The sequence below is a fragment of the Anopheles funestus genome, chromosome 2RL (assembly GCF_943734845.2).
Source record: "Anopheles funestus chromosome 2RL, idAnoFuneDA-416_04, whole genome shotgun sequence".
Taxonomy (NCBI): domain Eukaryota; kingdom Metazoa; phylum Arthropoda; class Insecta; order Diptera; family Culicidae; genus Anopheles; species Anopheles funestus.
In genome coordinates this window covers 41412856-41430790 of record NC_064598.1, presented here as the reverse complement: position 1 = coordinate 41430790, position 17935 = coordinate 41412856, and the positions used below count along the sequence as shown (strand labels likewise).

Sequence of the window (17935 nt, the reverse complement as noted above, 5' to 3'; positions counted from 1 at the left end):
CCGTTCTTTGATATTTTGTAGCCTAGGTACTCTATTTCTGTTTTAAAAAATTCCGACTTCTTTTCGTTTATCTTTACTTTATGCAATTCCAGCCTTTTTAAAACTTCGCATACATTCTCCATGCATTGTTTTTCATTTTCTCCGCCAACGAGTATGTCGTCCATATACGCAATGCCTTTAGTCTTTAACAATATTTGATCTACTATTGTTTGAAATATTGCAGGCGCAGACTGTACTCCAAATGGCATTCTAGTGTACTTGTATAGCCCTTTATGCGTATTTATAGTACAAATATTTTGCGAATTTTCTGATAACTTTACTTGCAAGTACGCTCCTGTTAGGTCTATTTTGCAAAAAACTGTCCAATTTGCAATTTTCGCCAAAATATCATCAATCCTCGGTAATGGGTAATGTTCTACCGTAAGATATTTATTTATCGTAGCTTTTCCATCCAAACAGATACGTACTGAGCCATCACTTTTTCCTACAACCACTATAGGGCTCGCCCACGCTGATGTACGTATTGGTACTAGTATACCGTCATTCACTAATTTATCTAGGTTGGCTTCAACTTTTTCTATTAATGCGAACGGCACTGAATACGCTTTATGGAAAATTGGGGTAAAATTAGGTTTTAACACTAAACTGGCTTCAAACCCTTCTATCGTTTCCTTGTTATTTCCGTTTGTTAGATTCGGAAACATTTTTTTCATGTCTCCAAGCCATTTGTCCGCTTCGATTTGATTTAATTTAAAACCTTTTCGCCAATCCGGAAATAATATATCCAACGCATCACGACCTAGTAAAGGATTACCGTTATTTTCTGTTTTAATTACGTTGACTTCTAGACGGACCGTTTTACTTTTTATCGCTACGTTTACGCATATTTTTCCTAACGGTGTCAGACGTTGACCCGATGCCGTAATAAAACGCAAATGTGTTTGTTCTAATTCGACATTAGCAAACTCTTTCCGATACACACTCTCCGGTATTACCGTATTACACGCACCACAGTCTATCTCAAACGCAATGTCTACACCGTTGATATTTAAAACGCACACTTCTGGATTACTGATCGTATTCTCTTCTAATATGCGTGTTAGCGACACATCCTTCGGTTCCGCTCGCAAACTATGCACGTTCGTACTTCGGCAACACGACGACACATGACCATACTTCTTACAGTTGAAACACTGCCACATACGCGCAGGACATGTCTGTGGATTATGCGATCTTCCACATCTGTAACACTGCTGCTGCTGCTGCTGCTGCTGCTGCTGCTGCTGCTGCTGCTGCTTGCTCTCCTGCTTATGCGTGTAGCTCTGTTGATGTAAAGGTGTACTGTTCCCACGGTGGTAGTGCACTTTTGGACCGACGCTTCGTTTTGGCGCACACTTAATCACCGCCATTTCCCTCGGTTTCTCTTTCGATGTAAATGTTTCGTTTTGTTCATCCGCAGCTTCCCATGTTCTGGCGATATTTTCTGCACTCTCGAATGTTAACTCGGACTCTCGAAGAAGACGTTTCCTTAGTCCTTCATCTCGGACACCAACTACTAATTGATCTCGCAAGCTTTCCTTTAGACAGCACGTGAATTTACACGATTGTGCGAGCGATTTCAGTTCCACGATGTACTCCGCAACAGAACTATCTTTTTGTAGACAGTTTCTAAAGTTGAACCGTTCCGCCACTACGTTGACTTTCTGTTCCAATTGCTCTTGCAGCTTAATGCACAGCTTCTCGTAGTTTAGCGTCTTTGGCTGTTCAGGCAACACCATCTTTGATATGAGGCTATACAGCGATGCTCCTCCCAACGTTAACAACATCACTGTTTTCTTTGAATCTTCCACCTCGTTAACTTGGAAAAAAATATCAATACGTTCCAAGTACTCCCTGATGCTTTCGCCCATGACAAATGGTTCAATTTCTCCGATTAACGACATGACTAATATTTGACTTTTCGTTTGCTTTTTCCTCGTCGCCAACTATTATGGAGTTAGGTGTTGCTCGTTCGAGTGCTATTTATCGACTGACTCTTTATTCTTAGTCTAATACATACATACATATACTTACATCTAACGCTTACACTATACGCTTATACGCTAACCTACACTTACGACACTACAGGTCGGTGTGCAGATCAAAAGAACGATCGCGATCGCGTTGTCTTCGGATGGGGGTAAAGGGGTTGAAACCGCGGATGAAGCTCATTTGACAGGCGAAATATCATCGGCGATCGAACGAATGCTGAATGCCGATGCAATTGTCATGAGACTTTGCCACCGAAGTACGAAGGTGACATTCTTGGGTTTCACCTTTCCCCCGTACCCGTCGGCACCCTCTGCTCGGCTCTTAAGACGTTTAAGAGATTTCGAGCGGTAGGGGGGCAATATGTAGAAACCAAAAAAAAAAAACTAAATTATGTTGCAAACGGATGACATTCGCGCATAAATTGAAAACGGGCTGCCTCTGTTTCATTTTTTTTTACTTCCAGCCTCGTATACAAAACGTGTTGAAAGTGAAAACGGGAGACAGCTGGTGGACTATTTTATTGCGATTGTGGTCCGTCGGTAACGAAGCGGTCCCACCTCGGGGATATTTCTTTTTTGTTGGTATTTGTACATTAAAGCTCGTTTGCATCTCAGCTCAACTTTGGCCAAATTGGTGCAGAGGCAAGATGAAGCGAGCGCGAAAGAGAACCAAACAGAGAAGGAGTAAAGGGTTTCTTCTGCTTGGGGATAGGTAAAAGTCGCATGTTTATATCGCTTTTTAAACCACCTGAACTTCCGGGATCATCATAACATATTAGGTCTTTGAACTGGCGCATTCGCATGAGAAATTAGCAAAGACATAGTATTATTGTAACCCTTTTTTAAATTCTGTATGGTTTTTCAGTATGCTTTGAAGCACTTTAAGGCAGTTTAATTTAGTAAAATAACTTATCAACAATACTCCAATAATTCTGATTTAAACAAAAATAAATAAATAACAAACATAAATAAAAACGAATACTTCAAAGGATGCGATATTGATTCCAATTCATTAATACAAGTATGATAAATACCATAAAAAGAACCTCGCTCACAAGTGGGATAAAAACAATAAAAAGAACCTCTTTCATAATATGTGCTATTACAAGACATATTATCATACCACATTTTAATATCTTACAAGATACTTAAAGCAAGATTTAATGCGTCTGACATAGATTTATCTTGCCCTATGTCTTGCTTACAGATAATCTCCTTTTTGAACAGACTATTTGTTCTCTATCCCACCACGATTAACGTCCCTTTCCATTCCTTCATATATTCGATAGGAAGTGTTTCCATATGAAAGTAAACACTTTGCAGAGAACATTTCAACATTCAAAAATAAAATCAATTTTTGATCTGAAACCACCTGAATCTAAAAAATCGAAATTATTTAGGAAGAATAATTTATCTATCGGATTAAAAAAAACCCATTTATTACGATTTGGTTGACATGTCCCTACGCTAATTAATAAATAAAACAAGATTTGGTTGACATTCAAATAGGGATAAAAAATGATTCGTGAACAAAACAGCACAAAAAATAAGTTAAAAAGCCCTCAATTTTACATCGTTTGTTTTGAAAAAATTAAATGCATGACATTTTTTTACTGTTTTGATTGTAACTATATCATTCATAGGCTTCCATTAACATTTCACCATGATTTTATAAAAATAGTACAAAATCTATTATATTTTTCTATTCTAAAAAGGAAAGAGTTTGATGAGCATTTCTAACATAAAACTTTATTTATAGAATTAGCAGTAACCCAGCAGTAAGCATTTTAATTTTATATTTGCCTATAAAACGACGAGAACCAGTATGCCGGTTCAACCCCCCAAAAACAATTCCATTTGCACAATCTTCACATCAGTCAGCCAATTAAAATTCACCTTAAATTATCATGTTTTACGACTGTCAAAGAGCATCCTTCTGTCAAGGTCAGGATCATGCGCAGATCGGAATGCACGTCAGATTTCGATGGAATGGAACATTTTAACGTCGCGGTTCTCTGCTTGCTTTAAAAACCCAATATCGTAAATCATGCGAAACGTGTAAGTGTTTTAATATTTGCATTTAAACAATCGTTGAAAACCAAAATCACTTTTCGATCGATGTTAGCGTGCGTGTAGGGTGTTCTCGTTCCGTTTATTTGTCTCGTTAAGAGAGGAATCGTTTTTTACGCATCGCGACTACCTGTGCAGTGTGTAAACAAACCAGAATCCAACCAATTTAGATTGGATCCGTGTGCTGCATTCAATTAGGTGTGGTCGTGTTGATAGCTTAACGTAAACATAGCCCCCCCTTCTCATACCATATCACCGGCATTAGTACGCTGGTGGGCAAAATTAGAAGCCATTTATCAACATATGCTTCCACGCCGTTTGTGTGTGGGTAAGTGTGGCGCTTCGCAGTAACGCTAAGAATAACACACCAAAGCGGCAAAGACACTCGCGGCGTAGCGGCACGCACTCAGCCGGCCGGCATCGCATGTTGTTGGAACGTTGTGTATTTGTGATCCGAAGCGTTCCAACATCATCGCGATCGTTATAGGCGCTATCATCTGCTTCGGTAGTCGTCGTGACAACAACGTTTGGCCTTGAGGTGGAAGCGTACAGCAGCATTTGGAGCATTGACCATCGTGTCCCGGCTGCGGATTAGTTCGGTGTCAAGCGTTCTAGCAAGCAGTGCATCCAAGCAGGTTCTCCGTCTGTGGTTAGGTATCGTACGTACGAAGCGGAACAAAATGGCGAATCCTAATCAAGAGATCAAATACACCAAGGTAAGTTGTAGCAGCCGGTAAGCGGATGAAAGTATTTATAGTGTTAACTTGAAGTTGAAGAGTTTGTAGCTTGGTTACAAAGTTGTGATGCGAAGGAGATGAGAACGTAACGAACGAAAGCGAAAGTGATGAAATGCTAAGTGATGTTGATGTTACGGCTCGTAGAATTTTTGATTCCCAAGGAATTCTTTCATCTCTCAAATGTTATGTGAGTTGACGTATTTCATGAGAGAAAAGACGTCTAACACAAATAGCTAAAAACCTTAAAATGTGTCTGTGTACTAAAAGCAATCAAAGGTGATATACAACGTACCACAAAAAAAAAACTTTTCAAAACCCAAATCCTCTAACCAATAAATAAATTAAATGTCTAGATTGGCCCTACACGAAAAGCAGATGTGACTCTCTTAAAAAAAAAAGTTGCTCGATGCTTAACTACACGCTTCCGACTATTCATGCTGTGTTAAAGGCAATTTCAATATCACCCAGTAACCCAAATCTCGCCACAACTAAGCTTTCTTAATCCGTTCCCTTCCCATGACAGCGCGTCATCTCTCTTTAATTGGACCCTACATTCATACAGTATCGTTGGTTCGCCTTTCGGCAATCAATCGGTTAGCAATCCCGTTCTTACCATCCACCACCATCAGACTTCAGGTTGATCATGTTGATCGTAATCTTCTAATTGCTTTACGCTAGACGTTTCTCGTACGTATTGGGCGTTAATCCACGAGTTTGATTTCCGATCTTCGTAAAATGATCTCCAGACACGTTGCTTGGCTTCCCTTTTTTCGAAGCTAGCGGATCCATTTCAGCATACCGTCCACTGCGGACATTCTCTCAAAGCTCTCCAGGGTTTTTTGGCAGCTGTTAGTTTATCGTTTATCGTTTTGCTCGATTTCACTCGCCGATGCGATCGCACGATCAGTTACCGTAGTGTGACGTAAATGAGTAGCTTTCCATTTTTACTTCTGTTTCATCGTTCGGATCGAGATCGGTCTCGCGTAAGCTAGGGCTACGTTTTGTTGACCCCGCGAAAGATCTGTCATCGCGTGATGGGCGATTAGATAGCGAAAACTGTCACCAAGCTCTCGGCGAAATGGCTTTTGATCGGATGTGAATTTTTAGCTGCTGATATTTCGTTGCCCCTATCAGCTACATTACCCGCAGCAGTCGAGGTTGATGTTCTGCTGCTATGGGCAGATTACCGCAAGGGACAGATAATTAAACACTGGTGATAATTTACACTTGCAAGGTGTGTCCAATATCTCGATAAGGTTTCACAATTAAATGGCTCTTATCAGCTGTGACTTAATTGAGCTTTAAGCGCTAAGAAATGCAATGCTTGACAACAGCACCAATTGAACACTTTATTCCTCCCATATTTCCTCAAGTTCCCTGAGACAGACGGTGTTCAACGCATCCTTAATGACTCGTGCGACCTTTCTTACGCGTTCAACATCCCAAACCGTAGGCCCAAACCGTCTGCAAATGTCTTCATTTCTCGACCAGCTTTTTTTTCGGTGAACTTTAGAGGTGCAACCGATTTGTCTCCTGAACGCGGGAGTTGTTTCGACCGTGGCGAACCATTTGTTTCCGCCGCAAATCGGCACCCAAACAATGGTAAAACTGACTACACGATGCAGGCCCGGCCGCGATCGAATGCTCGTTTTTTCTGCTGCTGCTGTTGCCGGTCGGATTTCTTGTTCATTTGTAATGTTACAGCGTTCGTGCGCCCTTTTTCGAATCGAATAATTACTCCATTGCTGGGCGTAAGCCTTCCGCAGGTTCACCCACCCGGTGTATGCCCGGCTGTTCGGCGATGCTGTTGCACCCACGGACGAAGGAAGGCTACGGCTTACGTAAGCGGCCGTGGGTTCTTATGCCATCTTTTGTCTTTTGTCCTGTGGCGAAACTTTTGCACGCGGTTCGGGAACAAATCGTTATGACGGTGGCTTCGTACAGTGTCTGGCAAAAGGGCAACAGAGGCATCATAAAAACATTATTCTGAACTGTGCGCTATGCATAACCGATGAATCGTAACAAACGTGGCAGAGTGATTTTTGTTTTTTGAAATTGGTCTACTTTTAGGCTTATTTGGTTTATTGGCTATTTGTCTACTTTGAAAATTAATTAACTTTTCTAAATTCTCTTTTTTTATTTAACTTATTGATACTTTTTAATTAGCGGTAATTATTGTTATGTTTGTATATTTTATTTTATTTCTTTATTTTCTTCTCTTTAATATAATGTTGCTTTTAATTTGTTTTTAATTAAATAAGTTTTATCTTACTCCATGTCCTCGTTCTGCTTACTTATGCAACCAAACATGGTTGGAAGTTTGGTCCCAACCCTTTTCAGTACAGTTAAATGTAGTACAACACAGTAACGATGCGAAATTTTGGTTTGGTGTAAAACGCCAATCGAAGCGCAGAATTGATTGTGCACGGTCAATAAATCATGTTCTTTCTTTCGATCGACAACGTGTGGTTTGTAATGATCGATCCTCACCGTGGTGGTGAGAGCGAAAGGCGAACCAGCCAATCATCGAACTGACAGGATCGGCCTACTAGCATATTGTTGTGGCAACGAAAAAAAAAAACATTGAACATCGAGGGTTGTAAAAGCACATGGAGCACAACTAAATGCGCATACCGGGTGAAGGCATACAGGCATCCCCAAAACGGGATGCATAAACAATTTAAAATTTAATGTCCTTTCCTTTCGACTCGATCGGTCGCTGAAGACGATCGTTCGTTTGCAGCTATCTGCGTGTATGTGTTGTTGTGCGTGCGAATTGATCTGATTCGAATCATTCATCTGATTTGCAGTGTTTTAAGAGTGAGAGAAAACAGTACCAGGCGAAACGGGACAGCCAGGAAATGGACAAGATTCGCGTGTTGTTGCGCGTCCCGGGCGAAGTCACGCATCGCAAATCAGCGCGCAGTGCGCACATGGTCATAAGTTGTGCTTTGGCATGCATCGCTATCGCGTTAAATCGTATCGCATTACTTAAGTCGTTTATCTTCTCTGCTTTCTTTACCTCGGTGCCCACACAGCACTCCACACCATAACGAACCTCCTCCATCTCGTGGATATCGGGCGGACGAAACCGTTCTTGAAGCGTTTTGTTTTTATTCCTTTTGCGCTTCTGCTAAATGACGATCCCGGGTCGGTGTGATTTGTCTTCCGTTTCGTCCTTCCGTCCTTTGCCGTAACGGTTCGTACGGATCCTTGTAGGGTTTCACGGTACCAAAAATAGGGATGCGCTTACTACGGCACGCACTGACCATAGGCTTACTGTGTTACCTTTAGTAACGGATTCGGGTTTTAAAAGCGGTTGCTTCTGTGCATCTTCTCAAACGCGTGCACAACCGGCCGGATGCCGCTGAATCGCACGCAAAATGTGCAGGAGGAAGCGTTGATGCCACAAAAATTAATTATTATTATCTCGTGACCGTTGGCCATCCGGCAGCATTGTCCGGAATGGGGTGGACGGTTTTATAAGCCGGCACATAAATTTCCATCCATCGGAATGATTCAAGGTTGTTTCCCTTGTGTGCGTTTTTTTTTCTTGCGTCGCTCATATGTATGGCTTTCCAGTAGGGAGTTGGCTGCCACGGTTCCAATTTGAGAAGCGTGGAAAATTAAGAAATTATGTCTTAACACTAATTTCTTCAACCGGTATAAACACGCTACACCAGCATGTTGCAAACTGATGGCCTGCTAACCCGGTGGCCTGAGCTGCTTGATGAGCACATTATTACTTGGATTTTTGGTTTTTGTAAAACTCGATTTGTAAACTAATGTTATTTTTGCTTTTAAGAATCGGCCAGATTGTACAAAGAAAATGTTAAACGAATTATTGAATTCAAATTAAAATAATGTTTTCATTCAAAATGTATGATAATCGATGTTCCAATGCGCCATTTTTAAAGGGCAATGACTCAAAAATATTAAAAAAATATATTAATGTAGTTTCTTTTTAAATTGAGGCTTACTTTTAAGCCACTGAGCTTTGTTTCAAATGGTAAATTAATCATTTTTTGTACGGTACAATTTTTGCAACTCACTGTTCTTCGAAATGTTGTGAGTATTTGTGTTTTAATCGTTGGTACTTAACCCGTTTATTTAACTAACCATCAACCCAGGACCTGATGTAATCCCTCAGTGCCAATTTAAAATAATGAAATATTCTCAGAACCATTATCTCGACGCTTTGATGTATTGATACGTTGTGAGAAGTTATCTGCACAATATAATCGTTTCATTACATCGAGTTTGAGCAGCTCCCAACGGATATGGAGATACTAGTGATCATTATCACTAGTGAGAGGATTATCAGGGAATGTCACAATATAGTGGAATTTGTAAACTGTCACTAAGCCTCATTAATTGATCTTTAGTGTTTTCAGTATTCTTCTTGTTGTTGGATTTAACGACCTCTCATCACGCCGGCCATTTCTGGCTTAGTAGACTGATTTTTACCGCGTAGCCGGATAATCAGCCCTTGGTACCAGGGGACGGTCCGCATGGAATTTGATCACCGGTCCTGCCGTGTGGACCGGCGCCGTTTATCACATACACCACTGGACCGCCGGGTTTTAAGTGTTATGATGGTGATATGTAAGTCCCACCTCTTACCCCAACATCCATATTTGTTATTTGTAACAAAAACTCCAGTAATCCTTAAAAATGTACCTGCTCCTGCTGGGATACTTCATATCGCACTAGATTTTTCGTTTTTGGAATATCTAAATATCGATTCATTATTGATTATGGTAGTGTTGTACTTATTGAATCTTTTGAAAAGAGTCATTGATATGAATCTTCAGTGAAGAGTCATTCAAATCATCAGCCGACTCTCAAAAAATTCAAATGAATTCAAATGAATCGTCAAAGATTAATGAATCGTTAATGATTCCCTGCCAACAAACTTAAAATAAAAGTGCTAACCGGGGGGTGAAAGGGCAACCACATAAATCATCGTGCTGTTCCGAAACTCTAAGGATTCATAACTCAATGAGGATTCATTAATCTTTAGAATAAAGTTTCAGAGTCATTCATTCAGTTCAAAGAATCGTTCAGATTCAGGATTCTGAATCAGATTCACTTAACACCAGCGAAAAATGTTGACCCTAAACCCTAAACATTGTGGTTAAATTCAATTTGAAAACTCCAAAAAGCGCACTACGGCTCTTCTAACTCTTAAGTATTTTAGGATTTTTCCCCGTTATCTATAATGTGGTTCATTATATACGTTTTAAGTCTCATGCAGAGTGCATCAAATGTTTTTCTTTTATCCTCGCAAGAACTTTGTTTATTGTTAAATGAACAGTTTTGTTCTTATCCAGAAACATAATTAAATCCATTTGCTACCAATAAAAAATTTTTGTCATAAAACATTCATATGAAATGTTGCGCTTTTATTCAAACAATAAACAGTTTACCGCAAAACCACAACGACATTGGTTGGTTATTTGTATGCAACCAAAGATTTTTAAATAATTTTAATAATAGAAACACAATTGACCCAAACCAATAAGCATCCCTGACCGTCGATAGATTAACGGGGTTTCTGAGCTCTCTTCCCTGACCCATTTTGTATCGCCTCATTTCTCATTCATCAAACAGCACGAACGGGAGTGTGACAACCGTTACATCACCCACCCGGTAGTCTCCCTAAGCCCTTCGGTACTTTTTACGTTTCCAGTAGGGACCCGGTTGGGCGCGGAAAGGTCGCCACGGGAATGGAACATTCCAAAAAATTTCCCTTTTTTGGAGGATGCGGTTCGAGTACTACGAGCACCATTTCTGATTACTACGCCGTAACCGAAGCTGCTGCTTCTGCAAGCAAGGAAAAATTGCATACTGTGCCAAAGCAATTAACTATAACATGCATCGTGGCGACCAATGGGTTTGCGCTGCATCTGTGCACAGCGCTCCGGGTGCAACATATCGCCCGGTAAGCCGATTGCCCATTGACCCTTTAAAATAAAACCACCGTGCATCGTTACCGGTACCGTTCTCGGAGGGGTTTTTTTCATAAAACTGTCGCCAGCGGCTGCGGGAAAGGAAGCGAAATCCCAAAAACCAACAAAATGTAGCGCAGAGAGTAAAAAAAATAAAAAAAAAACACACACACAAATATGGCAGTGTAAAGGCAAACCAAACGACCTGGCCAAATTATTGTTCTCCCGTGCGGGAGGACAGCGACAATGTTGTCCCTTGGCGTGCTTGGATGCTTATGATGTCTGGGCACTGGAACGTCGCATGCAAAACAGGCCTTACCTAACGAAACCATTGCACAAAAGGCCACCCCGGCAGGCCATACGCTTTCCTACCATTGCCATACCGATGGGATAGTAAAAATCGGCCCGCTGAAACACGGCGGAGGACAGAAGCAAAAGCGGGATAAAAACAAATACACATAAACTGTCGCCAACGTCGTCGACCCGTCGGGCACGACACCAGCGCTGTACGGTTGCGATACATGCGGTTTTCCGCTTCATAAATCTCTCGACTTAATAACTTAATTTCATAATTTTTATTATAATCGTCGCTTGCCTTGGCGACGACGCCCGGTAACGTCGCCCTTTGCGATGGATGAAATTGGGGACAAGAAGCGAATCGATCGACAAAAAGCCCTAAGGAAGGGAAGAAGAAAAGAAGGGCGTGATGGGAGGTGGGTGTGGATGGGGCTGAGAGATCGGGTCACACCTCTTCGGGACGTGGCACGGTAAAGGTTGTAAATGGGAATTTCGCCGGATTTAGCAGTCACCCGACATCCACTCCAGGATGTCGTCGCTACGGAGATAGAACGGTTTACCTCATCGCGGTATAAATCATGTTGATCATAATGAACATTGTACACTTCTGCTGGATGTGTTGCTTTTTCGTTTTGTTTGTTTGGAGTAGGTCTGCACGCAAAATCTTCGCTGGAATTTATTTATTATCTACCGCTCTACCGCTTTCGTTGCAGCTCTTCATCAACAACGAGTTTGTGGATGCGAAGGGTGGCAAAACGTTCGTGACGCTCAATCCCGCCACCGAGAAACCACTCGTATCCGTCGCCGAAGGTGACAAGGAGGATGTGGAGGTGGCCGTACGTGCCGCCAAGGCCGCATTTGCCCGCTCGTCCACATGGCGCCAGATGGATGCTTCGGGCCGTGGCCGACTCCTGAATCGGCTTGCTGATCTGATGATGCGCGACATCGATACGCTTGCGAATCTGGAATCGCTGGACAATGGCAAAACGTTCGGTGACTCGGTGTTTGACATTAATTGCGCCATCGATACGTTCCGCTACTATGCGGGCTGGGCGGACAAGATCCACGGCAGTACGGTACCATCGGATGGACCGGTCCTGACGTACATCCGCAAGGAACCGGTCGGTGTGGTCGGGCAAATTATTCCCTGGAACTATCCGATTCTGATGCTGACCTGGAAGTGGGCACCGGCCTTGGCGGCCGGTTGCACTCTGGTGCTAAAACCGGCGGAACAGACACCACTCAGCGCACTGTATATGGCCGCCCTGTCGAAGGAGGCCGGATTTCCGGATGGTGTGATTAACGTCGTGAACGGGTTTGGACCGACGGTTGGGGCAGCGATCGTAGCCCACCCGGACATCCGCAAGGTGGCGTTCACTGGGTCGGTCGAGACGGGTCGCATCATCCTGAATGGAGCGTCCACTTCTAACCTGAAGAAGGTTTCGCTGGAGCTCGGTGGCAAGAGTCCGTTGGTAATCTTCAACGATGCTGATCGTGAGTAATATTTTCATGAAAACATGTGTCTCTGTTTTACATCCCAAGTACTAAGCATTGTTGGAGCGTATTTATTCCACTTTCAATTAAAGTTGACGAAGCGGTAGAAATTGCACATAATGCGATCTTCGCCAACCATGGACAGAACTGCTGTGCCGGAAGCCGTACATTCGTGCAGGAGGGCATTTACGATGCGTTCGTTGCCAAAGCTGCTGAAATGGCCCGGCAGCGCAAGGTGGGCGAAGCGTTCCAGGAAGGTGTCCAACAGGGTCCCCAGGTGGACGAGGAACAGTTCAAAAAGATACTGGGCTACATCGCATCCGGCCAGTCAGAGGGTGCACAGCTGCAGGCCGGTGGTAAACGTGCCGGTACCGTCGGCTACTTCGTCGAACCGACCGTCTTCTCCAACGTCACCGATGAGATGAAGATTGCGCGCGAAGAAATCTTCGGCCCGGTGCAGAGCATCCTGAAGTTCAGCACGCTGGAGGAAGTGATCGAGCGGGCAAACAGTACCGAGTACGGGCTGGCGGCAGGTGTCGTCACGAAGGACATCAACACTGCCATCACCTTTACGAACGCGGTCGAGGCCGGTTCCGTGTGGTAAGATTCGTTTGTTAGGGCGGGCCGGAAATGCAAAAAAACCACCGACACTCACTGGCCCTCGCTATCGTTACAGGGTTAACTGCTACGACTATGTGGTCCCGACGACACCGTTCGGTGGCTACAAACAATCCGGAAGCGGCCGCGAACTCGGCTACAGCGGTATTGAGCTGTATCTGGAAACTAAATCCGTCACGATCAAGCTACCGTCGAAGGTGTGAACAGGAATTGCGGTGCGTGTTCATCTTCTGGATTGAGAAAAAAAATAAACTAACCAAGTCTGAAGTCTTTTAAAATTTCCATTTCTACACTGTTTCATGCTCATGACCATTAAATACCTGAAACTCTGCAACTGAATTGAAGGAAAGAAATCGAAACTTCACACATCGAAAGTGAAAAGGGATCACGAAGCCGCACAAAAACATTCGCATGATGGAAGAACTGTTCGTACGATGTCTTCAAGAAAATAACATCCTCCGGCAAACTTACTCGCTAGGCGAAATAAACCCCGAAAGCGTGATCGTGACAACCGTTACCTGACAGTACCGATTGCACTCTGGAATTTCGCTATCAATTACAGTTCCATTTCCAAAGAGAGAAAAACACAAAAAAAACTGTCGACAACCGATCGCCACGAATCTGGAGAGTCTGGAGGAGTCGAAGAGAAAGTAATTAATAAGAAAGTCCTTTTTTTACACCACAATTTCAAGGTCCAATGTTCGACGAGTGGATGATATTTTCATGTTTTTTTGTTGCATTTTTATTTGTCTTTTCCTCTTATTCGTCCCATACCGTTGCAAAGTTAAATTTGCGTTTCAAAGATCGATTATTCTTTTCGATTCCGATCGAGCCTCGACCGCTTGCCAAACAGGAGTTAACAGGAGTTTGGGTGGGAATCGAAGCTAAAAATAACATTGATCGTCTTCCTTCTTCTTCGTCGATCCTTGACGCTTTGGCCACTTTGCGAAGCTAAGCAAACAGACGATATTAATTGAAGGGAATGGAAAAATGACTGAGAAACACGATTCGATTTCGAAAACAACCGTTACCCTTGAATCGGTGTTAGTGGTACCGAGAAGTAGAATCAAACCCCAATGGACGTCCAAACGAAAGGAAGTTAAATTGCTCCCAGGACTGGATACGATTAAAGGAAGAGTTTCAAAGATGCGAACCTTCATTAATGCGACACCCCGGATAGTTAGCATTGAGTCTGGGTGGTTGTGGTAAAGGGACAGACCGATTGATGATCGTGCCGGAAAATCCGTTAAGTGCAACGTCTTCTGGAGCGCCCTGGAGGATCGTGAACGATCGAGGCGGAAGTGATATATTCCGTACCTGTGCGAGCATTACATTTTCTATAGCTCGTCACACGATTGCGAATTGTTTTCCGATTACGAATATCGCACCGTGTCGAATGATCGAATTGGTTCCCTGCAGTGATCTCTAGCCAGCGTATATCCAAGTCGAGATCGTGCTTCGCATGTCCCGCACCGCGACAGGTATCAATATCATCTTCTGACCTGACGTTGTGCGAATAAGTGGTAAGCGATATTTTACTTGGATCAGTCCGCCGCCAAACGTCCACTTGTAACACAAAAAAAGTTAATCGGCCTTACCGTGGCAGGATACTTCACTCGGTCATCGATTCGTGGACCAGTTTTTAGCATTTTTGTAGTTGTCTTCGCTGCCTTTTGCTTTATTTACATACAAGAAATAACGCCACAGCAATGGAGTTCGATGGACCCGCGAATAAGCCCACTCGACAAACAACGCATCGGACCAGACGCTGCGTGACCTTTCGCTCGCTTACGATGCTTGATGTAAAGTATTTCAAAAAAAAATATATATGTATAGTGAGTGCCCCAGTCTACACGGCATATGTGGCGAGTCATCTCCAGTCAGTCGGACACCGTTTAGTTATGCTTTCGTTTTCCTGCTTTATCTTCATCATTTTCACACGTCAGAACTGACGTTTCCGTGTGTCATACTGTCCTGTTCCATTTTGTTCGCTCAGTAATTGCTCTGGCCGGTGTAGAACGCTGTGAATGATTGCGAGAAAACTTCTGACAGTGTAAGATCCTTTAGATATTGGGTGTTAAGGGGGCCGATGTTTACACCGAGTGGCACTTGCATGCATACGATCGGGTACGGTGCCACGGCAGGTGATCCCCTGGATCTAGCACTTAAGCGTCAAAGTAAACAGGCACACGGCAATAACCTGCAGTGCCGGACCACTGCGGACTCTGGACCAAAACCATGCTGGACGCCAGTCTGGCAAAGTGTCTTACGGATGTGCAAGATCGTCTTAATTGAATGCAGCGCGAAACGACACGGGCAGGATGGTATCGGAATGGATGTAAAACAAACACCTGGACCGGTTTCCATCGGCTTCAGGTGGATAGTGTCCGGACCGTGGAAAAGGAATGGCGGAAACCCCGGTTTCCCGCCTGATGCGAACAGAATCGACTGATCGCGCATCGAATTAGGCTCTCGGAAATGCAATAGAGACATTTGCATGCTAATTGAGTAACGCCAAATCTAATGATAGCGATTATTGGATGGAAGTGGTTGGAATTTCCTACGACTATTTCTTTCTTACTATTTTCTGCGCTAGTAAGCCACTCGTCCGCATTGCAATCGGAACGAAAGCGACATTAATGACGTTGGAATTCCGTCGCGAACTACCCGACAGTGATATGATCCTATTAGGTTTTTATTGCAATCCTGTTTCGAGTGTAGGATAACTTCGTAAAGTGTACCATCCATTGGCCGGTCTGTGTTTCATGTTACGCAATCACGCTACGGGCTTGGATGGACTACAATTCAAATGCTTTGGAACGCGCTGCTTGGGGGACATCATTAGACGTTCGACATGCTGCAAGTTTAAATGAAAATAAGTTTTTCGTTTAGGTACTGTTTATATATTTTGTTATGAAAGTAATCAAGAAAAATGATTCTAATTATCCCTACTTGAATATTTACTGCTCACTAATTAATCAAAAGCATACAAAAAAGTATTTTAAAATTTTCTTATTTGATAAGCGGTAATAGTCCTCTATGATAAGTCAGAGGGATGTATATACATATGTAACATTAACTCAAAATTAAAAAAAATCAAATGTCATTTCAATTCAGTCTGAACTAGATACTTTCTCACATGCTATTTAGATCAGAGGATTTCTGAATCCAGAATCTTTATTCCGTTTTTAAAAAACTTACAATCAATTAAGGTTTAAAGACCTTCTAATGTTACTAGGCGCCAAATGTCAACGAGGTGTCAAATATACTGCAAATAAACACAATAAACAATTAAGGCGGACCATGGGATGGTGCGTATTTTAGACGGCGCCGGTTCCACACGACAGGATCAGGTATCAAACCGCATCCGAGCCTTACCGCCGTGGCAAGGATTGACCATCTGGCTTTCTCTCTCTCTCGGCTTTGAATGGGATATGATACAAGGTCTTGCCGTGTGGAACCGGAACCATTTATCACATACACCAGCTGGGCGCCCTACTATCTAGCTACGTGGTAAAAATAAGAAGTCCGAAATAACCGGCATGATCTTAGAGGTCGTTAAGCCAAAAAGAAGAAAATCAATAAACAATTCAAAATATTCTCCTATTTTGGTGGGAATCCAATCTAAATTAGAGACATCCGAACATTTTGTTAAGACTAATGTCAGTAACATGTTTTTAATGGAATTAGCAGAACCTTTTTAACCTTTTTAACCTTTTTAAAGCTTAAGCTTTTCTCATTTGAAACGGAAATTGTTTCATGCTTTGGGATTAGGTAAATAAATAAAAGATCTTGAATCAATTCGAACTAAGTTCAGGTAAGCCTCCAACGATTAATTATCCCGGCAACATAGTAAAAATGACTTTAGTAAGCCATGTTTACTCTTGAACATAGAAAGGAATGAGAAGATGAAACAATAATTAATCTTCAAACTACGTTTAGTCAATTAAGAATATTTGCTAACGGTTTCAAAAGTATTCTTGAAAAGTTACAAAAAAAAACAATTGTAAACTTACTACATTTTACTATAAAAAGTGTAATGATTAAATATAATAAAACATAATTAGTGAAGCTCTCATTTATTCACAAAACGAAATTAAAGAATTTATAAATGAATAACAAAGATTAAAACTTGAAGAATTTATCTTTAATTGACATTTTGGAATGCATGACACCTGGACATTTTACACCATCCCTGATCGCCACCAGCGTTCAATGACATTGAAATGATCAGTCCAACCCCTTTGATGTAATTCCCCATTTCCGGGGCAACATTCGGAGGGTAACAAACTTCCCAACATTGAACGATTTGCCACAAGCCAATTGCATCATCAGTTTCGTTCCAAAATGGCTTTGGAATTTTCATGTGCAATGAAAATGAACTAAACAAAAAAAAAAAAACAACAACAAACAGCGTGGAATCAACCTAACCGGTAACCATTTAAAGGTGTCCAGTGGGCTCGGTAGGGTGCCGTTGAAATACCAAAAACCCAAACAGTGCTCCATCAACCCCGCGGGCGATGAGCCCGGCTACAACCAGCCTTCAGTTGAACTCACACAAACTCATTTCGGTCGGTGCACATTTCGCACCGGTGCCTGCGATGAATGTGATCTGCTCCGATTGCATAATTGTCCGGCGTCATAACTTCCGTTTCCTCACGCTCGTACCGCTCGCCGGCTACTCGCTTCCGCAAGTGGGATTGGTAGAAATAAAACCTTTCGAAAACTAGTTCGCTAA

The 17935-nt window shown here is 42.5% G+C and overlaps 2 protein-coding genes across 2 annotated transcripts in view; one reads left to right on the top strand and one right to left on the bottom strand.

Moving 5' to 3' along the window:
- Positions 1-17935, bottom strand: part of LOC125761714 (probable proline--tRNA ligase, mitochondrial) — a 289722-nt gene that overhangs the window by 209216 nt on the left and 62571 nt on the right. The window lies entirely within an intron of this gene.
- LOC125761710 (aldehyde dehydrogenase X, mitochondrial-like) lies at positions 4010-13487 on the top strand. Its single transcript, XM_049423153.1, has 4 exons — positions 4010-4816; positions 11799-12579; positions 12672-13179; positions 13256-13487. Exons 1-4 carry the CDS (start codon positions 4781-4783, stop codon positions 13398-13400), a joined length of 1470 nt encoding a protein of 489 aa, XP_049279110.1. The 5' UTR covers positions 4010-4780; the 3' UTR covers positions 13401-13487.

What these genes read in the sequence shown, in the direction of transcription:
- LOC125761710 (XM_049423153.1), top strand. Translation starts at nt 4,781, where the DNA reads ATGGCGAATCCTAATCAAGAGATCAAATACACCAAG. An exon ending in AAGAGATCAAATACACCAAG is followed by an intron (nt 4,817 to 11,798) that starts GTAAGTTGTAGC and finishes CTTTCGTTGCAG; the next exon opens with CTCTTCATCAACAACGAGTT. An exon ending in AATCTTCAACGATGCTGATC is followed by an intron (nt 12,580 to 12,671) that starts GTGAGTAATATT and finishes TTTCAATTAAAG; the next exon opens with TTGACGAAGCGGTAGAAATT.